This window comes from Malus domestica, chromosome 12 (assembly GCF_042453785.1).
Source record: "Malus domestica chromosome 12, GDT2T_hap1".
Lineage (NCBI taxonomy): Eukaryota > Viridiplantae > Streptophyta > Magnoliopsida > Rosales > Rosaceae > Malus > Malus domestica.
The window spans coordinates 1,535,511-1,560,415 of record NC_091672.1 but is presented as its reverse complement, the minus strand read 5'-3'; the positions used below and the strand labels follow the sequence as shown (position 1 = coordinate 1,560,415).

At 37.0% G+C, this 24,905-nt stretch overlaps 3 protein-coding genes and 1 pseudogene across 3 annotated transcripts; 1 reads left to right on the top strand and 3 right to left on the bottom strand.

Moving 5' to 3' along the window:
* Positions 1 to 740: 740 nt before the first annotated feature.
* On the bottom strand, positions 741 to 23,849 carry LOC103423186 (protein DETOXIFICATION 22-like; annotated as a pseudogene).
* LOC139190097 (uncharacterized) lies at positions 13,238 to 15,279 on the top strand. The gene is made up of 3 exons (XM_070809844.1): positions 13,238 to 13,249; positions 13,902 to 14,036; positions 14,707 to 15,279. The coding sequence occupies exons 1-3, from the start codon at positions 13,238 to 13,240 to the stop codon at positions 15,277 to 15,279; spliced, it is 720 nt and encodes a 239-aa protein (XP_070665945.1).
* LOC139190028 (uncharacterized) lies at positions 17,035 to 22,481 on the bottom strand. The gene is made up of 5 exons (XM_070809680.1): positions 22,286 to 22,481; positions 21,656 to 21,721; positions 20,184 to 20,226; positions 17,810 to 18,168; positions 17,035 to 17,712 (listed from the first exon to the last, which is right to left on the bottom strand). Exons 4-5 carry the CDS (start codon positions 18,164 to 18,166, stop codon positions 17,176 to 17,178), a joined length of 894 nt encoding a protein of 297 aa, XP_070665781.1. The 5' UTR covers positions 18,167 to 18,168; positions 20,184 to 20,226; positions 21,656 to 21,721; positions 22,286 to 22,481; the 3' UTR covers positions 17,035 to 17,175.
* Positions 18,320 to 19,879, bottom strand: LOC139190027 (protein ANTAGONIST OF LIKE HETEROCHROMATIN PROTEIN 1-like). The gene is made up of 3 exons (XM_070809679.1): positions 19,240 to 19,879; positions 18,920 to 19,145; positions 18,320 to 18,825 (listed from the first exon to the last, which is right to left on the bottom strand). The coding sequence occupies exons 1-3, from the start codon at positions 19,747 to 19,749 to the stop codon at positions 18,368 to 18,370; spliced, it is 1,194 nt and encodes a 397-aa protein (XP_070665780.1). The 5' UTR covers positions 19,750 to 19,879; the 3' UTR covers positions 18,320 to 18,367.
* Positions 23,850 to 24,905: the final 1,056 nt, after the last annotated feature.

Sequence of the window (24,905 nt, the reverse complement as noted above, 5' to 3'; positions counted from 1 at the left end):
AATATTAATTATGGCAAACACAGCAATGAAAGCCGTACAGTGGTTATCAAGTTTGAACCACCCAACTCCTTCATTGACAGCAATGTTCCTCGAGTTAGTTGACTTATTTATTAGTTTCCCTTCTCAAATGGTACCATAACCAGTTGGTATTACCTTAAGCTCTGATCAACTCTAACAAATCATATTGACAGAAACCGTTTATATATGTATATTTATATGTACCGAGAAGCTGACTAAAGCGCTAACTAATTAATAACATAACATGGCGTTATATCATTCGTTAGTTTACAGCTATGAATCATTTTCTATATCCATCGTCTTATCTCGTGATGGTTTGCCCTGTCCTCCGCACAACTAGATCGGAGGTTCGGGTTCCTCCTCCCTATTTGGTTCAAGTCTTATCTCGTGAAGGTCTATCCTGTCATCCACGCAACTAGAGTGGAGGTTCGGGTTCCCCTCCCTATTTGGTTCAAGTTTATGTCGTGATGGTCTACTCTGTCCTCCATACAACTAGATCTGCTTTTGTTAGCCACTTTTGGCTATGGTGGAGCTTCGAGCTATTTGGGACGATTATCCCTCTTTGTTTCTGTCGAAGTTTCACTTGTTTTCTTTTTAATGAAATCCAGTTTGATATCAAATAAAATAAAATGCCAATACCCATTTTATTTACTTCCCAAAAATGCCTATGAATATTTGACCTAGAGGCACATAAACTCTACTTTCTTTGGAACGCTCACAGTTGTTGAATTGAAAAGAAAAAAAAATTGATAGGACAATGGAAAATAATGCGGGCTGGGTATACTTCTACGCGTCTTTCTTGTGAAGGAAACAAAACAACTGAAGAATGACAAAAACCAGACATTTCATGTGTTAGCGTTCGATTCTTTGTTATTTGTTCGATCCCACCTGCTAACGCGGCTACGAGCTATTTGTACCTGTAGATGTGGATACAAGTTTTAGTTTCTTGGGTGTGAAGAAGGTTCTTCACTATGTGTCGTGTTAGTTTTAGTGAAGGTTGCAAAGAAAACAATCAAATATTAATTCTACCTGTTTATCCCAATCAGTCTTGTAACTGAGTATGATTAGCACAATAGTTTGGACTAATGTTCTAAACAACATTCCAATCCAAACACCCTGCAGAAGATGATTGATAAAATGAGTTATTCAAAAAGAAAATCAAAGAGAAAACAAGACTATGGATGTTATTTAGTATGGGCTCGTTCGATAGCCATCTCGTTTTCAGTTTTCATTCACTTTTTTGAAAACTAAAAACGAAATTCGGTAACCACTTTCAGTTTTCGTTTGTTTGTCTCTCCTTTCTCATCAATCAATTCAACGTCACAAAACATGCATCGAACTCCAGTCTCAAAAGCTAGTATCGAGGACCACTCAAACGAACCCTAACAAAAATTAGATTGAGTGAGAAGGAGATACAGAGAGTAGCTTACTTTGACTTGCATTTTTAGAGGATAACCAAGCACAACTCCAACAGGAATCCCTATGATGTAATAGCAGCCCAGGTTCACATATGCTACATATTTCTGCCATCCAGCTCCCATAGCAACTCCTGTCGATGAAAGATTCGTTACGTTATAAACTCTTCAAGATTTATAATACGTTCCTTCGGAAGTAAGAATTCGGCAGTAAGAAATGTTCTTGATCCGGTACTTGAAGGCACAAAAGGATATTGTTTTCTTCAAGGTATCTGTTTAGCTATGACTGCGTATTCAGAGAAATGGCTACCAGAGAGCACGGGTTGAACGCTGTTCAATAGTATGGAGAAGGCCAACAAAGGAGACAACTCAGCAACCATTTTAGCCACAGCCTCATCGTTGGTGAAAATGTATGCAAGTTGTTCCCTTAGGAATAAGAAAAGCACGAAAAGCGCCAATCCAATGACGACTGATATCGACACAATAACTACAATCGAGAACTTTGCCGCCTTTGAGCTACCTCTTCCAAGCTCATTTGACACTCGTACACTAGTGAAAGATTTCAAGCACACTTCAGTACAACGTTACATTACAAACAAACATATGAAGTTCCAAGAATCTGTTGAAGAAACAAAGCATAGATTCAAAAGTGAGGCATTGCTACGATGAAGAGATCTTAAATGATTCTCATCGCGTTTGCAGAGAACAGTTTTATGAAGAACGAGAATAATAATTAGTACCTTGCAGAAGCCATGAAACCGAGAGATATATCATCATTTCCCACCCGGCGATGTTAAACATTTAGCACTGGAAACAGTTGGATGATCAGAGATTAAGATCACAGGGAAGAGAAAGGTTCTAAAACTTACCAAATAGATAGGGCATCGATAGAAACTTCAGCGTTTTCCATGTTTCCCGTTAAAAGGACCAAGATAGTGTTGTACCAAAGTGTTGGATCGATGCTAAACACTTCCAGGTGGATCGAGAAGGGATGCAGCAGCAACATCAAATGAAGCTAACGGCTAGTTTTTTAATTTGTAACGGCTAGTTAGTTTTTTAGTGATAGTTTTTGACAAGTGTAAAGCTTAGATTAAAAGCTCCAATGAAGGGCTTAGATTAGCTTTGTACTATCAGGTTGTTGTGGTTTTTGTCAGCTAGCTCCAATGGAGATAAGGGCTGACTGTACACACCAAAACCCTACTGACACCATATATATATGAGTGCTATGTGCTGCTGCAATGTAAGACTGCATATAGCCGAAATTCCCCTTTCATATTTCTGTGAAGAACATTACCATTCTCCATAACACAAACCTTTCAAAACAATCATACAAAACATAAACCTTATAAAACACTAACATGGCCTCATAGCCTAGTTCCTGATCTCAGAAATCTGGGCGTTGTGGAATCTGTATTTGGGGTTGTTCAGGTAGAGGCTGAAACCCTAGGTGTCAATACAAGTCGAAGATGAAAGGATCTGTGGGTGGCGATCTTAAAGCTCCAATCTTTGATGGAGAAAACTACGACTATTGGAGGATCCGGATGACAACCATCTTCAAGTCGTATGATCTCTGGGAAATGGTTCAACATGGATATGAACTACCAGAAATGGAGATTGATGCTCTAGAAGAGGATTTTACAGAGAAGCAGATAGCTACACTAAAGGAGAATAGGATGAATGATGCTAGAGCATTGGGAATCATTCAAGGGGCTGTCTCAGACTTCATATTTCCCAGGATAGCAAATGAAGAAACTGCTAAAGCTGCTTGGGATACTCTGCAACAAGAATACAGAGGAGATGTGAAGGTACGGAAAGTAAAAACTCCAGTCTCTTAGACGTGATTTTGAATATACACGCATGAGAGAAGATGAGCCACTTAAAGACTATTTTTCTAGGTTGTTTGATGTTGTGACTCAAATGAAAACTTATGGAGAAGAACTGCCTAATGAAAGAATAGTGCAAAAGCTTCTAATTAGTTTGACTAAGCCTTATGACTCTATTATGAGTGTGATAGAAGAAATTAAGGATACTGATACACTCAGTGTGCAAGATGTGATGGCTTCCTTGAGAGCTTTTGACCAAAGGCTCAAAAGACATGTTGATGGGACAACTGAGAAGGCTTTCCAGTCACTTAACATAGGGGCTTCTAGTCATTCTAATCAACATCAAAACAGACCGAGGAAAGATTGGAAAGGAAAAAATAAGAAATGGGAAGGAAAACCAAGTGGGGAGAATAGACACAACAGTGGAAACAACAGTGGTGGTAAAATTAAACCATTGTGCAAATACTGTGATAAAGCACACTTTGGTGAATGTTAGTTCAAGGGAAAACTAAAATGTCACAAATGCAATAGATTTGGTCACCTGCAGAAAGATTGCAGATCAAATACTACTCAACAAGTGAACATTGCAAATCAAGTACAAGATGAAACAAATGTTTTTTGTGCTTTTCCAGTGTTGTAAAAGATAGTGAAGTTTGGTATATAGACAGTGGGTGCAGTAATCATATGACTGCCCACGAGTCTCTATTGACAGACACTGACACTACATATACTGGAAAAGTAAAAATGGGAAATGGAAATATTGTGGAAGCAACTGGCAGGGGCACTCTCATCATAGAAACCAAGAGAGGAAGAAGACACATTAAGGAAGTCATGTTGGTACCTGGTATGGAGGAAAACCTTTTAAGTGTTGGACAGATGATGGAACATGGTTATTTCTTGCTGTTTGGAGATACTATGGTTGAAATATATGATGATAGAACTCTGTCGAATCTGGTTGTGAAAGTTCAAATGAAAAACAGAAGCTTCCCATTATTGCTAAAGTGCTTGGAAGAAGTGGCAAGAAAGGCAAGCACAATTGACTCAGAGAGATTATGGCACAAAAATTTGGACACTTGAATGTGTAGAGTCTGAAAAACCTGCAGAAACATGAAATGGTGCAAGGTTTGCCCCAACTGGATGAAATGAATGAAGTTTGTGAAGGCTGTGCATTTGGAAAACAACACAGGGACAATTTCGAAATTGGAAAGGCTTGGAGAGCTGCAAAACCACTAGAACTAATTCACACTGATGTGTGTGGTCCAATGAAGAATGCATCCATCAGTGGGAACAAGTATTTTTTGACTTTCATAGATGACTACTCAAGAATGTGTTGGGTATATTTTATGAGATTCAAATCAGAAGTCTTTAATATTTTCAAGAAGTTTAAAGCAATGGTGGAGCTGCAAAGTGGGTATCAAATCAAGAAGATAAGGAGTGATAGGGGAGGTGAGTATACCTCACTGGAATTCAATGCTTTCTATGAGGAATTGGGTCTAGAAAGGCAACTCACAGTAGCATACACTCCTCAACAAAATGGCACTGCAGAGAGAAAGAACAGAACTAAAGTGGAGATTGCAAAGTCCATGCTGCATGAAAAGAAAATGCCCTATTCATTTTGGGGAGAAGCTGTGAACACTGCTGTGTATATCTTGAATAGATGTCCCACCAAGGCTTTGGAGAAACAAACACCATTTCAAGTGTTCAGTGGAAGAAAGCCTGGAGTCAAGCATTTGAAAGTCTTTGGCTCTATGTGTTATGCACTTGTGCCATCACAACTCAGACATAAATTACAAGAATCCAGCAACAAGTGCATCTTTGTTGGATATGGTACAAATGAGAAAGGCTATAGATTGTACAACTTGAAAACTCAGAAAATCAATCTCTCAAGAGATGTGATTTTTGATGAAGAAACATTGTGGAATTGGGAAACAAAAGCAGTGGAAGAAGACAAAGTATCATTGCAAATTGGTGTTACTGAACAAAGAACTGCACAAAATGGAAGTGGTGCAACTCATGAATCTGAAGAAGGAAGCATACAAAGCTCTCAGATTTCACCATTTCAAACTCCTCAAAGTTCACAGAACTCAAGTGCAAGTTCAATGTCTCAACAGGAAGAGCAACAAAGCTCAAGCTCTAGCTCGGGATCAACACCAATTAAGATGAGAAGCTTGGATGAAATCTATGCTGCTTGCAATTTTTGTGTTACTGAACCAGAAACTTTTGAAGAAGCTGAAAGTGACAAGGCATGGCAGATAGCAATGGAAGATGAAATCTCAATGATAGAGAAAAATGGAACTTGGACTCTAGTTGATAGACCAAGTGATAAACCTGTGATTGGTGTGAGATGGGTCTATAAAACCAAGCTGAACTTGGATGGATCTGTGCAAAAGAACAAGGCTAGATTGGTGGCTAAAGGATACTCCCAAAAGCCTGGAATTGATTTTAATGAGACATTTGCACCTATGGCTAGACTAGATACAATTAGAACTCTAATTGCATTAGCTGCATAGAAAGGTTGGCAGCTATATCAGTTAGATGTTAAGTCTGCATTCCTAAATGGTGTGTTAGAGGAAGAGGTCTATGTGGACCAGCCACAAGGTTTTGAAGTCAAAGGGTCCGAGAGCAAGGTGTATAGACTAAAGAAGGCACTCTATGGCCTGAAACAGGCACCAAGAACCTGGTACAGTGAGATTGATGCACATTTCACTAAGTGTGGGTTCAAGAAAAGCCTCAGTGAAGCAACACTTTACATCAAGGTTGAAAACAAGTCAGAAATTCTCATAGTATCTATCTATGTGGATGATGTGGTCTTCACTGGAAACAGTAAGAAAATGATGGATGAATTCAGAAATGAAATGATGGGAAAATATGAGATGACAGATTTGGGGCTACTTCATCACTTTCTTGGAATGGGGGTGATTCAAAAGTCGGATTGCATTTTCATTCATCAGATGAAATATGCACAAACACTTCTAGATAGATTTGGTCTTAAGGGATGCAAACCAGTAAGCACTCCCTTAATTGCAAATGAAAAACTCAAAAGTGAAGATGGAAGTGAACCAGTAGATGCAAATCTCTACAGGAAAATTATTGGCAGCCTGTTATATCTCACAGCAACAAGACCGGACATCATGTATGCTGCAAGCCTACTATCAAGATTCATGCACAATCCTACCAAAACACATTTGGGAACTGCTAAAAGGGTTCTCAGGTATGTGCAAGGGACAATTGAGTTTGGAATCAAGTATGAGAAATGACAGACAGCTATATTAGTCGGTTTCTGTGATAGTGACTGAGGAGGCAGTGAAGATGACATGAGGAGCACATCGGGGTATGCATTTACATTTGGCTCTGGTGTATTCTCGTGGGCCTCAGTTAAGCAACAAAGTGTTGCACTATCAATAGCCGAAGCTGAATATGTGAGTGCTGCAGAAGCAACATCTCAAGCAATCTGGCTGAGATTTGTTCTCAAAGATTTTGGGGAACTGCAGGTTGAACCAACTAAGCTAATGTGTGATAATACCTCAGCAATAGCAATGACAAGGAATCCAGTATTTCATCAGAAAACACGACACATCAAAAGGAAGTATCATTTTATCAGAGATGCAATACAAGAGAATGTCATTGAACTAATGTACTGCAAAACTGAAGATCAGGTAGCAGACATCTTTACAAAAGCACTACCAAAAGAAAGGTTCACTTACCTCAGAAGCCTACTTGGAGTCAACACCAGGAAGAGTTTAGAGGGGAGTGTTGGATGCTAAACACTTCCAGGTGGATCGAGAAGGGATGCAACAGCAACATCAAATGAAGCTAACGGCTAGTTTTTTAATTTGTAACGGCTAGTTAGTTTTTTAGTGATAGTTTTTGACAAGTGTAAAGCTTAGATTAAAAGCTCCAATGAAGGGCTTAGATTAGCTTTGTACTATCAGGTTGTTGTGGTTTTTGTCAGCTAGCTCAAATGGAGATAAGGGCTGACTGTACACACCAAAACCCTACTGACACCATATATATATGAGTGCTATGTGCTGCTGCAATGTAAGACTGCATATAGCCGAAATTCCCCTTTCATATTTCTGTGAAGAACATTACCATTCTCCATAACACAAACCTTTCAAAACAATCATACAAAACATAAACCTTATAAAACACTAACACAAAGCTCAAGACTAAATGAATATCAGTTAGAAGCGATTTATGTCTATGTGAAAGCTCCTAGTTTACAATGTCTCCATGCAGATATTCTCAATGACCGAAATCAGTAAATTTATAACAACTTATACACGTGCACTTAAAGAAACCTAAGGAATAAGGGACAAAATAAAGCCGAAACAAATAGAAATTCTTACCAAAGCATAACGCCGGATGACAGAGAAAGCTTGAGGACATCCCAGAGATCAGTAAAAGCTAACATCGAGAAGCCTGTCCATGTTTCGGGGCATCCTGTTGGATTTGTGACCAAGTGGACAACAAGCCAAAATACCTTTCGGCTAATAAAATAGAATAAGGAAAAGGGGGACATCATTATGATGTCTAGCCCTTGATTTGTGGCTTTTACAAAGGCAAAGAATATGTGGCCTTTTGTTTATATTAAGACATTTGATTATGCCTTTAAAAAGGAGAGAGTTGGGAACGGCAGATTTGAGAGAAGAAAGAGAAGGGTTGCTGTTATCTATCCTTCCCATTTGTTTGTAATCCCCTTTTGTTAGTAATCACTCAATCAAAGATATTTATGCTACATTTTGTGGCTTTTGGGAGAGAAGGAATTTGGTATATGTTTCCATCTTCTCCATTTGTTCTTTGTGAGAGTGAGAGCTATTGGGTGTATGTGGGATTTGGGTTTGAGAGTTAAAACTCTATTTGTAATCTCCATTTTGATATTAGTGGAATTTCCTCGCCGTCTCGGAACTGGACGTAGGCTTATGCCGAACCAGTATAAATCCTTGTGTCATTTGGATTATTTGTCTTATCATATTTTGCCGTTGTTGCTTATTGGTTTCATATTTGACGCTTCCGCACAACAAGTGGTATCAGAGCTCTGGGTTTCGACTTGGGGCTTTGTACTAATATGTCTATGAAACCTTCGAATATGTCGGTGAAATATGATATTGAAAAATTCAATGGGAGGAATGATTTTAGCCTGTGGCGGGTTAAGATGCGAGCTGTGCTAGTTCAACAAGGGTTGCTTAAGGCGCTACAGGGTGTGGAGGCCTTGCCACAGGATTGGTCTGCTGAAGAAAAAGAAGACACTTTGAATCGAGCACATAGTGCAATTATGTTATCACTATCTGATGAAGTTCTTCGTGAGATGGAAAATGAAACTATTGCAGCTGGTTTGTGGCTTAAGTTGGAGAGTATATACATGACCAAATCCCTCACCAATCGTTTGTATTTGAAGCAACGTTTGTACACTCTCCGTATGACTGAAGGTACACCTATTCAAAACCATCTTGATGAGTTTAATAAGGTTATTATGGATTTGAAAAGTATGGATAATAAAATTGATGATGAGGATCAATCTTTGATTTTGTTGTGTTCTTTACCTCCTTCGTATGCGAATTTTGTTGAAACTTTGTTATATGGGAGAGATTCTATTTGTATGGAGAATGTAAAAGCCGCTTTGAATTCAAGAGAGTTAAAGAACAAAGTATTTGGAAATTTGAATGATTCTCATTCTGAAGCTTTTATAGCAAGAGGCAGAGATAGTAAATATGGTTCAGGTAGTAATAAAGGAAATTTGAGATCGAAGTCTAAGACCAGAAACAACACATGCAACTATTGTCGCAAGGAAAGGCATTGGAAATTTGATTGCCCAAAACTGAAAGATAATGCTGGTGCGAGTGCGAATGTCGTCGATGACGACTTCGACTTTGTTCTATAATGACAGTTGGCTATACCAGATTTGAAATTTAAAAAAAAAAAAAAAAAAAAGGGAATATGGTGTTGTGGGTACTCTTAAATCTCTTTGCTACATATGGAGATTTAAGAGTTTGTAAGGATTCTTTGTTATGATTTGAGAAAGTTGCTTAGTAGCCTCTATGTATGTTTGTGTTATGTCAGTTGCTCTTCATCGGTGTTTTTATTGTTTTGGATATTGGTATGGTTTTGCTTTTTTTTTGGTAAAGTTGAATTCAGTGAGGGCCAATTTGTTAAGTTCTGCAAGTTTGGATAGTGAGACACCACACTATTTTGGAGACACCTAATGCGGAACATTTGTGTGGAACCCTCTTGTAGAAGGCAAGTTATATGCTTTCTAACTTTGGTCTATGGACATTTGGTTGGATTTGTTTGCCACTGCTATTTGGTCTGTTGGTCTCCATCATTTGCAATTAGTTTTCTTGAAGACTCTAGTTGAGGTATGGTTTTGGATCTCCTGCTGATTATTTGAATTTGAAATTTTGGTTGTCCTGTTGGTGTTCATGTGATGATGGTAAACTTGAGTGAATGGCATATTTTTGTATGTGGTATGTGAGACCTTGTTGCCAAATTTGTAATCAGTTTTGACTTGGAGAATGTGCCATGCTATGTGAATGAGTCTATTGGTGCAGTTTAAGACCATGGTGTTTGTGAGTAGGTGGAGTTCGTTGTGTGTCCAACTTTGGTATGGTGTGCTTGATCTTTTGTTGGCGATATTGAAGAATTTCAGTTCTTCGTTTGAATCACCTTTTGTTTTGATCAAGGCACTTATGGTTTGCAAATTTGGAGAAGACGGTAAAGAAATGGTCTACTTTTGTTGGCTTTGGTACAATTTGAGTCGAGGTGGAAATTGTTATGAGCACTGGTAAGTTTGGGGAATTTGATTTAGTTTCCGTTGTCTTTAGTTTGTACTTTGGGTGCTTATGGTGATTGTTGATTCGATTCTCTGTGATGCTTTCGGAACTTGGTCAAGGTGGAGATTGTTGGATTTGTGACCAAATGGACAACAAGCCAAAATACCTTTCAGCTAATAAAATAGAATAAGGAAAAGGGGGACATCATTATGATGTCTAACCCTTGATTTGTGGCTTTTACAAAGGCAAAGAATATGTGGCCTTTTGTTTATATTAAGACATTTGGTTATGCCTTTAAAAAGGAGAGAGTTGGGAACGGCAGATTTGAGAGAAGAAAGAGAAGGGTTGCTGTTATCTATCCTTCCCATTTGTTTGTAATCCCCTTTTGTTAGTAATCACTTAATCAAAGATATTTGTGCTACATTTTGTGGCTTTTGGGAGAGAGGGAATTTGGTATATGTTTCCATCTTCTCCATTTGTTCTTTGTGAGAGTGAGAGCTATTGGGTGTATGTGGGATTTGGGTTTGAGAGTTAAAACTCTATTTGTAATCTCCATTTTGATATTAGTGGAATTTCCTCGCCGTCTCGGAACTGGACGTAGGCTTATGCCGAACCAGTATAAATCCTTGTGTCATTTGGATTATTTGTCTTATCATATTTTGCCGTTGTTGCTTATTGGTTTCATATTTGACGCTTCCGCACAACACATCCTCCACGTAGAATAAACAAAAGCTGACCCAGGTTGGGTAACCAATATGATATAAGCGTTGATACCATTACACCGGGAACCCCAAACTTAAATTTCACACTCAAAACCCAGCAAAGAAAGATGTGGATTCCAATTGAAATCGCTGACACATATGCAACGATTATAGTTTTGCTTTGCGTTTGTAAGTACATTTGGCAGGTAAATGAGACCACAAATGCAAAAAGCACAGGGATTACCCATAGAGAAATATATCCTGCAAATTTTGAAATATTTTCTTCTTGGCCTAAAGCCTCTAAAATGGGGGTTGTAAAAACGTAAAGAGGAATGAGGAATAATGTGCCTACAAACACTACTATCCATGACCTTTGAAGATGTATCCCGAGCATGTGGTACTGTTTTGCACCATACGATTGACCGCAGAGAGTTCCCAGCGCACTTGCCATGCCAAGCTGTAGAGTAACAGATTCAGAAACATCGATCAGTCAGATCACAAAGATAAGTCTAGAAGTTATGGTTAAGTTTCCGTAGAGCAGATAACTTCGTGAACTAAATGGTACAGTAGCCATTAGAAAATAATGCTTATCTCGCATTGCATCTACAATTAGGAAAACAAATGATAAACCATAATGTGGTTGGGGTAATACGTTTTTCATTTACAAGTTGGGATACATAGATCACAAGACAAGTCGTAAAGTCAAGAAAACTTGACGAATAAGCAATGGCTGATCTTCGAAGAACTAGTATCCGATACAAACACAACATTAAAGCTTTGACTGCTTATAAACTGAAGGTTTTAGCAGTAAACAAAACTTTATCTGCTTTAAACGCAACTTCTTTCGAACTATTTTATCGTGGAGTTCAAAAACTGTGAAAAGAAATAGTAAAGGGAGCCAAAATAAACATACCAAGATGCCGTTTGCGAACCTGACAAGTACGGTGAACAAGAGTGAAAAAGCCGCCAACTGCGTAGAGCCAATGTGGCCGATAAACGCTTGACTGAGGACATTTGTCCCAAAAGTCGCAACTCTGGTGAATGTTGCAGGGCCAGCCACCACCCATATCTTCTTGGTTTCAATCCATACCTTTCTTTTCAATGACAATTCCTCATTGCCATCAATAACTCTAGTCTTTTCTTCTCCAACACTAGTCTCTTTTGCCAAGAGACTCTTTTTAATCTCTTCTCTCATGTGATGTGGCCAAGTGAGTCTAGTTACTTGATCTGCAAGGTAAGCGCCAAATATAAATACAATTGCCTTTAGAGTGAAGTCTCAACTTTCTTATCAAAGGATGTTAACTTACATTTCCACTTTTTTTTGTTTTTGTTTTTTTGACAAACAATAATTTCATTTTAATTACGAAGAGAGGTTCAAACTTTGGGTGCAGAGAATGAGCACACTACTTTAGTTACATGGACTTATTAATTCAAATCTGCGCTCCCACAATTGATGAAACAGAAGACTTGTCTGCGCTCCCACATTTTATGAAATGGCAGACTATATCAATTATAAAAATAATATTCATTTTCTCTTGTAAACGAGAGGTTTTAAAATTCTTTTTGAGAATATTTGATTCGATATAATTAAAACGATACCAAAAGATATAAATCGAGGAAATAATATCGGAACTCTTTTGCAAAGAAGACTTTGAAAAGTCGTGAATCTAAATATGCCACATTCCCAATCAAGAACGACCGTTCGGAAAATTCATTCATTTATTAAGTTTGAACACACCTAACAGGAGATGTTGACTTTTTTTAGTGAGTAAATTGTAGTAATGGTCCATCAACTTTAACGAATTGGAGCAATGATCCCTCAATTAAAAATCCATTATCATTGGTCCCTCAACTCATCAAAACATGTAGCTATGATTTTTTTCGTCAACTCCGTCAGAATTCTGTCAAAATGAGTTATGTTGGAATTAATTGGGTTAAGGTTGAGGGACCATTTTCGAGTTGGATTAAAGTTGAGGGACCATTGATACAATTTTTCTTATTTGATTTTTATATTTGCCATTTGATTCAACCTCACGTGACTAATTTTGACGAAAGTTCTAACGGAATTGACGAAAATGATCATAGCTGCATGTTTTGATGAGTTGAGGGACTAATGGTAATGAATTTTTAGTTAAGGGACCATTGATACAATTTACTCTTTTTTAGTTGAGGAAAAACTTGCTAGAGAGATAGTTTAGATCATATTTTATAGATCCTATGATGTAGCGGATGATAATTAGATTATTCTTTAAATTATTAAAAAAGAAGTTCAAATATTAAGCGGCAGCATGTGGTTTAAAATGGTCTAAAAAGACAAAAAGGACAAAAATGTGTTGTAAGTAAATAGTACTATGATTGACTTTTTAGAGTAAAAATGTAGTTTTTCGTTAAAGTGAACAGTACCGAGAGTTTTTCGTTAAAGCTCTCTTAAAATATAGTCTAAAAAGACGATATTCCTAGCATTTTCTTACTTACAATTATAGTTACCCTTCTCAAATAAAATCAGGAAAATGCTAGGAAGGGTATTTTAGATCATCTTTTGTTGATCGCATAATATAACAGTTGATGGTCATTATTATTATTATTAATTTAAAGGAGTCTAACCATTAACCGGCACATTACGTGGTCTACTAAAAATGGTCTCTCTAGCATCAATAAAATGAATACCTCTACAGAAAGAAAAAAAGTAAAAATAACTTAAGTGACAAAACATAAACTATATGTGTATATATACATATCGATTAAGGGTTTAGGTTTAGAATATCGATATATGTTTACTAGAAAATGGTAGTAACGTAATATTTGGTAGACTATACGTGAATCAATACTCTAAGGGTGCGTTTGTTGCGCCGGACTGTCTCGGACTGGACTAGCTGCCGGGACTAAGCTGGACTAGCTTAGACTGGACTAAGCTGGACTAACTTAGTGAAGCGTTTGGTGCAGTCGCGGACTAAGAAGCAGGATAAGAAAAACAGTACTGTTCACCAGATTTGTGTTTGCTTAAACTAGGACTACAAATTTTTGCCATTGTGTAATAGAGTAATGCTACAAATCTCATGATATGGGTTAATTGGAGCATATTTTTGCCACGTATATTATGAATCTTAAAAAAAATTGACAATTGTTTTGTTTCTATTACCTGCTAATAGAATTGGGTTTAATTTGCAAATGTAGCTTGATTTAAACTCTATCACCGAACAGAAGAAATATTTTGCCTTAACTGAATTGCTAGCTCTCAGTGGGTTTGAGTGGAATGAAGAGAAAATGATGTTGGCTTGTGAGAAAAGTGCGTATGACGAGGCTACGAAGGTTTGCGTATATCTGATTGTATTTTTTGTTTTATCTGATTGTGTTTTGTTTTTAGAATCTCAGTTCCTTGATTAATTACACTGAGTTCAAAATCTCAGAGTTAATATCATCATCTTCTTAATTACGAATCAGGATAATGCACTAACAACATACATAGAAAAAGAAAAACCTCCATGGGAGGTAATTCCAAGTTCTTTACTGACACCATCACCATACACTCAGAAACCACTTGAAGCTAGATATTAGAAGGATTACAGTGCACATAAACAAAAACTGAGACTTGTATGAAAGACATAGCTTTTTAAATACCAGCTCTTTCATACTGTAAAGAAAAAAGAGTTATGACAAACTTATAGATGATCTGTTGATCTGCCAGCTTGTGTGGCAACATAAAAGAGTATATATATATATATATGTATATCTTTTCGGAAAGGTTCACCCATCATCCCTCTGAAAAAAGGAAAAACTTAACATTGTTTTTTTGTTTTCCATAGCTAGCACACGTCAAAACATCCTGCCCTGTCCATTATTAATTGTTCTGCCTCTTGTCCTTTCTTCAAAGATCGATTTTTCACTTCTTCCTCTTTACGCTGCCCTCTTCATCTTGTAATAGACCAAGAATTAATATATTGTATTACACGCCTTGTGTTTTGTGTTTTTTTTTTTGTAGGGTAAAAAGGATGCAAGTGGATTGTACGATAAGCCTTTTCCGCACTACCACAGTTTGGGAGAGATTTATGCAAAAGATCGTGCTATGGGTGCAAATGCTGGTAACGCTGATGACGATGAAGAAGAAGTTAGACTTAAAGATGCCAATGTCAATCAACATGAAGGTGAGGATGAAAGTGGAAATGACTTTGATACTTCTTTCTCAGTACCAAATACCCAACAACAAAGGAATGCAGAAAGTAACACATCAAACATTAGTCGCAAAAGGACAAGAGTAGCGGATGAAATGGCCAAGCAATTCTCTATTATGGCTAAAGCTATAGCCGATGTGGGACCTAAGATTGATGGTCTAGTTCATGCACTGTCAACCGATATAAATCTGACCGAAATGCAACAAAAACTTGACAGTGAGTTGACCAAAATGGAGTTTTTGTCTCCCATGGATTTATTTAAAGTCACTAACTTCTTGGCCAAAGAAAATGACCTTTTGAGGGTGTTTTTCAACATGTCTGATGAAAGGAAGAGTGCATATGTGACTACTTTGTTGCAGACTTGGATGCATAACGACATCTAAGTGATGGTCCAAATAATGTGAATGCTAGTTTTTTGCTATGACGTGCTTACTGCCATAATGACATATCAGGGAAAATTGTGAATGTTTTGTAAATCTAATGACTTATTAGATGACACCATAATGGTGAAGAACTACTTTTTGTTGATATTATGATGTTTAGGCAGGTTAAGAATATTTTGTTGACAATCTGATGTGTAGGCAGGTTATGAATATTTGATAATATGATGCATACGCAGGGTATGACAAGTTTGCTTAGGTTGGTTATGGTGGTTAGATAGATGTACTTTAATGTAAAATATTAACTTTAATGAAGTTATTTCCTACTCTTTGTTTGTTACTAATATTTTTTTCTTCATTTATTTACTATTATACAAAATCCACCTCTTGAAGATCACTTTAGTTCAAGGGGAATCAAGTTTTTTGATTTGAAATGGTAAAACAAAATTTCTTCTACTCGTTGACATTATGTAGCAAAATATATTCTTGAAGAGTTAAGACTGAAAATGCTCCTAACAATTTCTTTCCATGTCCTTCTTGCTCATTAAGCATAATTCTATGCTCATTCACATTATGCACAACCAGTGGCGGAGCCAGGAATCTTACCACAAGGGGTCGTAGTGTAAAAGTCCAGAAAAAAAATTTAGGATGGAAATGTTAAAGTTAATGCTTTACTTAAACTGATTATGTGTAAAAGGGCTGACTGTTGCCTTTATTAGTCGACCCATTCTATTTATCAGTCGACCCAATTACTTCAGTCGGCTTATGTATTGAACTAATTCTGTGTAAAAGGGCTGACTGTTGCCTTTATCAGTCGACCCATTCTATTTATCAGTCGACCCAATTACTTCAGTCGACTTATGTATTGAACTAATTCTGTGTAAAAGGGCTGACTGTTGCCTTTATCAGTCGACCCATTCTATTTATCAGTCGACCCAATTACTTCAGTCGGCTTATGTATTGAACTAATTCTGTGTAAAAGGGCTGACTGTTGCCTTTATCAGTCGACCCATTCTATTTATCAGTCGACCCATTCTATTTATCAGTCGACCCAATTACTTCAGTCGGCTTATGTATTGAACTAATTCTGTGTAAAAGGGCTGACTGTTGCCTTTATCAGTCGACCCATTCTATTTATCAGTCGACCCATTCTATTTATCGACCCATTCTATTTATCAGTCGACCCATTTTATTTATCAGTCGACCTAGAGTAAATTCAATCGATCTAAAGTAACTCCTAAATACATGCAGAATCATTTTGTTACTCAATGCATAATCAGTTTGTTACTTCATGCAGAATCAGTTTGTTACTCAATGCAGAATCAATTTGTTACTTCATGCAGAATCAGTTTGTTACTCAATGCAAAATCAGTTTGTTACTATTATATACTATATCAAATTTTATTAAAAAAAGTATATAAAATATTTGATTTGGGACAAGGGCATTTTAGTAATCATACTGGTTTATATTCCGATTCTGCTGAATTAGTAAACAGCTTTATGGAATTGTATTCCGATTCCAGACAGTTTTAGTAAACAATTTCAACAAGAATCTGATTCTGATTCCACCTCATTTCAATTCCTCCTCAATCAAATTCCTCCTCAATCCGATTCCTCTCAATTTGATTACGGATTAGTAAACGCGCCATAATAGTGGCCAATACATGCAACTTCAACAAATACAAGTACATAAGATCTCCATAATTTAGAAAATCCTAGTTAACATTAGTTAACATTAGCCAAAATAGATCTCTATAATTTACAAAATGGCTAGTTAACATAAGCCAAAATACTAGTGCAAAGCTAAGTTATAAGTCATAACATAAGATTGTATGATTAATAAAATACATCCATGTTAACGTTAATAAAATACATCCATGTTAACATTAGCCAAAATCCTCATCCGCTTGCGTTGTCGCTTAAAAGCCTTTGGACGAACACTTTCTTGAGTTCCGGTTTGATTGCCCTGAACACTCCCACATTTTTTGGTTTATCCAAAATAAGAGACAATGCATCAATTTGATCCATAGGAGAGAGACCCATTGCTTCAAGTTCATTAGCTATGTCAGTATGATCTGCAGTACCTTGAACTAAAGCTTCAGTTACCATTTGCATCCTCTTCCCACTTTCAACATAAAAATCTTTCAGTCCACTGATAATTGCCTCGGTTCCATCATTTGAACTTCCCACAGCTCTTTTCCTCTTTCTTTGGCTATTTTCAGATGGGGTGCTTTGTTGGCTTTGTTGGTTCATTGAAGAAACAAAATTTTCACCTCCAATATCACTTTCACCAACATGATCATGACTTTGTTCCTCCATCATTTGAGCAGGGGTTTCGGCTACATTACCCGTAGCCCGATCTTTTCCAAATATATATGCAAATCTATCAAACAGTGGAAAAGGTTTGCTTCTCCATCCATCGGCTTCTTTATTTCTCTAAGATTATATCAACATAGCAAAACTAAAATTTAGCATGCGTAACAAATATAGCAGCAAGAATATAACTAATGCATAAATAAAATAGGATATGAACCTGCACATAAGTTTGCCATGCGTCATCACTGTCAACTTCAACGCACTTTTTGACATCATTCCATGCAAATCCACTTGTGTTTATCATGTCAACGACCATACTATATGTTTTTTTCCATTTCTTCAACTTGGATTCAATATGTGGATTTGCCTTTATATTTGAATGAGGACATAAAACATTGACAGCTTTTGCTATTTCAACCAAAGTACCTTGTTTGAAAGCACCGGTGTCACACCGTTGCTTCCGAGCAACAAAATCCTCAAGAACTCCTAGTAATACTTCTTCCTCAAATGCTTCCCATTTACGCCTTCTTCCTTTTGGCTCTTGAGTAGCATTCAAAAAATTTTCGTTATCCATACCTAAACAAAAAATATTTTAATGAAGGAAAATACCATACAAATAATCAATTTGCTTAATATCCAATCAACTTGCATAATATCCAATCAACTTGCATAACATCCAATTAATTTGCATACCATCCAATCATTGTGCTAATATCTAACAAATGCATGATAAAAAAGGAATACTAAAATAAAATGTTATCATTAACACATATAACTAGTTCGGTTGCTGGTTCCTAATTGCTCTCCACTCATTATACATTTCCTGAGCCATATCATTCCTCATTGCAGTCCACTGGTCCGATGTTTGAACACTACCAACATATTCACCTTCTTCTGTATTTTGTCCATCTTCTATTATTGGCAAATTCTCCATTGGATCTACAGACATCTCTTGCCTAATAAGATTGTGTAGTAGGCAACAAGCGGTAATTATTCGACCTTGTGTCCTTATCGGATAGAAAGATGGACTCCTTAGTATCGACCACCTTCCTTTTAGCAGGCCAAAACAGCGTTCAATTACATTCCTTGCCTTAGAATGCTTCATGTTAAAATATTCTTCCTTATTAGAAGGTGTTCGTCCCTCCCATTCAGATAAATGATAAGGTATTCCTCTATAGGGTGCAAGGAATCCTTCACCATTTGTATAACCACCATCTACAAGGTAATAACAACCTAATGAAAAAAAAAATAGACCTTATTAGTGTTTTGTAGTTGACAAACAGAACTAAACCTAACTTACAAAGTTGAGACTAAGTAATAGTCTTACCCGCTGGTACCTTAAAACCATTAGGCCTACTAATTGCATCATGTAGCACTCTAGAGTCTGATGCGGAACCCTCCCACCCCGGAAACACATATATGAACTGCATATCTCCTGAACACACACCTAACACATTAGTTGCGACTCGACCCTTTCTTGTTCGGTATCTTGGTTTGTCAATTTCAGGTATATGCACATCAATGTGTGTTCCATCCAATGCTCCCAAGCAATTCTTAAAAATAAAAAATAAAAAAGTTTTTGTTAATTTATACAAAGGGAATGAAGAGTTAAAGCTTAGGGAAAATGAAAAAAATTTCTCATCATACCTTAAAACATCGCCACCTAGGATCTGTAGAATCAATAGGCACAGGCTGGGGGACTTTTAGTAGGATACCTTGTAATCGCAAAATTCCTTGCAATACGCTATTGAAATACCTACTTATAGTCTCTCCCGACCTATAAAATCTACCGCCAACACTACGATTCTTAGTATGATGTGCTAATATTTGTAAAGTCATACACACCTGTTCCTCTACAGACACCAAACCATCAGTTTTTACCCTCCCATCTTGACGAAGTAAGTCGCATAATATGCCAAAAGTCCTTCTATCCATTCTCAATTCGTTGACACATTCAGTATCAGTATTCCCTATTATACCATTCAGATAACACAAACTAATCTCTCGTCTAATAAGTGAACGGTTAGTCAATGTGGGTCGTTCAACATGTCTCTGTTTGCCACGTAGCATCATCACCACAAGAATCGTACAAATACAAATTGTCTCCAAATAAGACATCTCTAACAATAAGATCAATAAAAGCTTCCTTCGATCCATATCTATCCAAACAAAACAAAAAACAAAAAACAAATTAACTAGATCATTAACCCGAGGCAACAAATATACAGGTGGCGTTGAAAAAAAAAAAAGTTTTCATTAACCCGAGGCAACAAATATACAGGTGGCGTTGAAAAAAAAAAAAGTTTTCATTAACCCGAGGCAACAAATATACAGGTGGCGTTGAAAAAAAAAAAGTTTTCATTAACCCGAGGCAACAAATATACAGGTGGCGTTGAAAAAAAAAAAGTTTTCATTAACCCGAGGCAACAAATATACAGGTGGCGTTGAAAAAAAAAAGTTTTCATTAACCCGAGCCATCATATTCAAAATGTTCTACTCTTATACATCTATAAACATGTGTCTAAGAACACTAGTATGAGGATTGCTATCATTGCTAGGCATTGCATGTGAAAAGGGAAATTAAAGGACACCTGTAATGCAGTAGCCTTAGCCTTCCGTTTATGCTCCTCTTCTCTGCAACCAACAACCACAAAAAATTGCAATTCAGCATCAACCCCACACAATACAAAACATTCACTTTGTAATATCATGGTTATAAACCAAGTACACACACACACACTGCATACATACATACACACACTGCATACAGTGCATACACACACTACATACACTACACACACACACTGCATACACTACACACACACCCTGCAAGTACACACACACTGCACACACACTGCATACATACACACTGCAAACATACACTACACACACACCCTGCAAGTACACACACACTGCATACACCCTGCACACACACACTGCAAACACACTACACACACACACTGCATACATACACACTGCAAACACTACACATATACACACACTACATACACTACACACACACACTGCATACATACACACTGCATACACCCTGCACACACACACTGCAAACACACTACACACACACACTGCATACATACACACTGCAAACATACACTGCAAACACACTACACACACACACTGCATACATACACACTGCAAACACTACACATATACACACACTACATACACTACACACACTACATACACTACACACACACAATGCATACATACACACTGCATACACCCTGCACACACACACTGCAAACACACTACACACACACACTGCATACATACACACTGCAAACATACACTGCAAACACACTACACACACACTGCATACATACACACTGCAAACATACACTACACACACACCCTGCAAGTACACACACACTGCATACACCCTGCACACACACACTGCAAACACACTACACACACACACTGCATACATACACACTGCAAACATACACTGCAAACACACTACACACACACACTGCATACATACACACTGCAAACATACACTACACACACACCCTGCAAGTACACACACACTGCATACACCCTGCACACACACACTGCAAACACACTACACACACACACTGCATACATACACACTGCAAACACTACACATATACACACACTACATACACTACACACACTACATACACTACACACACACTGCATACATACACACTGCATACACCCTGCACACACACACTGCAAACACACTACACACACACACTGCATATATACACACTGCAAACACAGTACATACATACACACACTACATACACTACACACACACACTACATACACTACACACACACACTGCATACATACACACTGGCAGTGTAACAACTTCTCAGGACCATGACAAAATAAAATGATATAACTACACTACACACACACACTGCATACATACACTCTAGTCAATTTGTTTATGCATAACGCATAGCAAAATGATATAACTACACTTCATCACAAAAAATCAGATAAGCTTCGAACTGCATCAGCAAGCAGATTGATTGAAAACTAAAATCAAATTCATTGAAGGCCCGTGAATTACTTGTTCAAAGAGTCCTTTCGGCAAAAATGTAATGAAGTTGTACTTTGTAGTCGATATAGAATTCCCCTGGAACAATTGAACGCATAATAATTAAAACCGAATACAAACAAAATGAAGTAAGATTTAAAGTGGCAGATAACAGAACATAGATTACATATCCTACACGTTTATACTAATAAACTTGTTGATGGCACATGGTGGAGGTAAAACAAAATCCTGAAAACATCCACTGTGCTAGAAACATATTCTAGATTCTGAGAAGGCCATATCCTAATATTCTGTTCTACGATCCAGATGAAAGAAAGGCAGGGCACTCAAGAACTAAAGAGAAATTATTCATTATTTAAGTTGGGTTAGTTCTAAACATTGAAAGGCAGCCAATATTTGAAGAACCTAATAACTTGTACCAATTTATATATACAAAATCGGGGTATATATAAAAATCACTCACAGAATCCAAAGAGTAGTAACATAATTCAATGTAATTCCTCTTGCAAAGACACCAACTTTTCGCAACAATGAGATTAAAAACCAAATCAACCAACTATCAAAATCCAATGAGTGGTAAACAAGCTATACATTATGCAAAATAGGCAATCAAACGGCCAAAAAACAGCCACAAAATCCAACCTTTTTGCACAGCTTGAGACGTTTCCGCCGCAATGCCTCTCCTTGCTTCTGCTCAGCTTCCCTTCTCCTCTTCTTCTTCCTCTTGTGAAACCCAGACACGAAATTGCTTCACAAAATCCAAACAAGCAAAGCATCAAAACCCGAAAAATCAAAAAACCCAATTCAGAAAACGCGAAAAGAAACAAAATTTCAGGGCTTAGATTTCATCACTGAGCAAATTTTGTGATGGCGGTTTTTACTACCTGAGGATTTGAAAGAAAAGTTGAAATATGAAAACCCCAAATTCTAATCTTAATTTGACCTAAAAATCAAAACCCTAATTTGTTCAAGTGCGAGGTCTATCATTGAAAATTTCTCAAACCCAAAACAACAAAATCAAATGAAGCTCAGTAATACCACGATCTGCAAAACAAATTGACGAAATAAAGCGAAGATGCGAAGTTTACCAGACAAGTCGGAGCAGATGATGGCGAGCAGATGCAGATGAGGGAAGGCGCAGAGATCAGAATGAGGAAGATGACGATGAGGGAGCAGGGCAAGGACGACGATGAGGGAAGACGCAGCGATGAGGACGAGCGACGTAGGTTCTTGGATGAGTGACTCTCTCGCGGCTTTCTCTCAGGGCTTACGAGTCCTCCCGAAACTGGGGTTCCTCGTTAAGAACGCGTAAGGAGGTGAATAATCCGAGCGAGTCCGACCTAAGGTCATTAAAACTAATCCTGCTACAAACCAAACAAGGGACTATAGTCTAGTCCAGTCCAGTCCTCCCTAGTCCTGTCAAACAAACGACCCAGAAATAGGGTCCACTTAGAGGTTATTCACATGCCGTCTACAAATATAATCTTCAAAATGTGGTCTCCATATCATTTGTAGCATGATATACAAAACAAGACACAGATCTAGAGAGAGGGTAGAAAGATCCATTTACGTCTGTTTAATACAGGGACCAAAATGCAAATTATCGTGAAGCTAGATATGCCACTCAACTACTATTACACAGCAATGACATTGACAGCAATGTTCCTCAAGTTAGTTAACTTAGTTATTAGTTACCCTTCTCAAATAGTAAAAACTAACTTAAATCTCCATACAAAACAGTTGCTAAAGTAAGCTGGCCACCCAGAATTTGGGCATTACCCTCAAGCTCTGATAAACTCTTAACAAAATCCATATTGACAGAAAACCAATTATATATCTATGTATATTTATATATAAAGAAAACTTAAGCGCTAACTAATTAATAACATAACACGACATTATATCACTCGTCAGTTCAGAGCTATAAATCATTTAGAAAATCATACCCAAAAACGCTTAGAAATAATAATAAACTTTGCAGCATGCTATGAGAGAGAGAGAGACTCACATGCTGGAGTTTAGACGTTGCAAATTAATCCCAGTGACACTTCTCTGGCGACGGATGAGTTGGAAGAGTAACAAAGAGAGAGGAGTAGAGAGAGACAGCTAGCTGGAGAGTGTGGAAGAGATATTCTACATGGAAGTCTGAAGCTGACTAATGAATAAATTATTGGCTATCATTAATATGGTGTAACTTTTTTTGGGAAGTTGAAAATTAGAAGGAAAAAATGAGTATAAAAAGAAGGAAAAAAAAAGATTGAGTTCTTTCCCAAAAAAAAAAAAAAAAAAATTGAGTGACGTCGTCGACGATGGGTGAATAGGAGTAGAATGGTAGGGAGGTGAATTATCTCTCTTCCTAATTTTTTTTTCTTTCATCTATTTAAATGGTTACGATTAAGTCAAGTTAAGATTTTATATTAATTTTTTATAAGGTAATAAGATAAAAAATAAAATATAAGACAAAAAAAGAAAAAATGAGATTAAAAAAAAAAAAAGAGAATCCTATTTCAAACAGTAGAAGGTGTTTGCATGGCCTGAAAGTTGAAACTTTCCAACTGATTAAAACCAGTCGCTGTCAAAACTGGCCGGAGAAAAAGAAACCTCACTGCTTTTCCAGCCGATTACAAGTAGTGGCTGTCAAAACTGGCCAAAGAAAAAGAAGAATATGGATTGAGTACCCTCTCCATTCTATACCCTTATCATGTTAAGTCAAGCCACATCAATATTTTATATTCTAATTACTTTTTATCTTATTATTTTTATGAAAAAAATTAATATAAAATATTAACGTGGTTTAATTGTGATCACATAATATAGAAGGACATAAGAAAAGTATGAAATAGAGATGTCAGACAATTCAAGTCCGAAAAAAGAAACCTTACCGCTTTTCACACATCCTGCAAAAAAACTTCCTGGGCATCCACTTTTCCAAAATATATATATATAAAGCAATTATACTATTCAACAACACGATATTTTGGACGGTTTGGAGTTTGAATACGGGTTCACCAATTTTGGAAGAATGGTTGTTAGCAACGATAGATTTTTAAATGTGTCCAAATTATAGGCTAATACATTACATATTATTATAATGACACTTAATAAAAAATTTCTTTATTTATATAATAACATATTTCGAGCACGTTAAAAAATTTCTCATTAATAACATCTTAAATGTTTTGGTCAGAGGCCTACCAACACAATGACAAAGTTTTGGTGAGCTCTTTAGTATTGAGGTCCACTATAATTAATTAGAGTACCA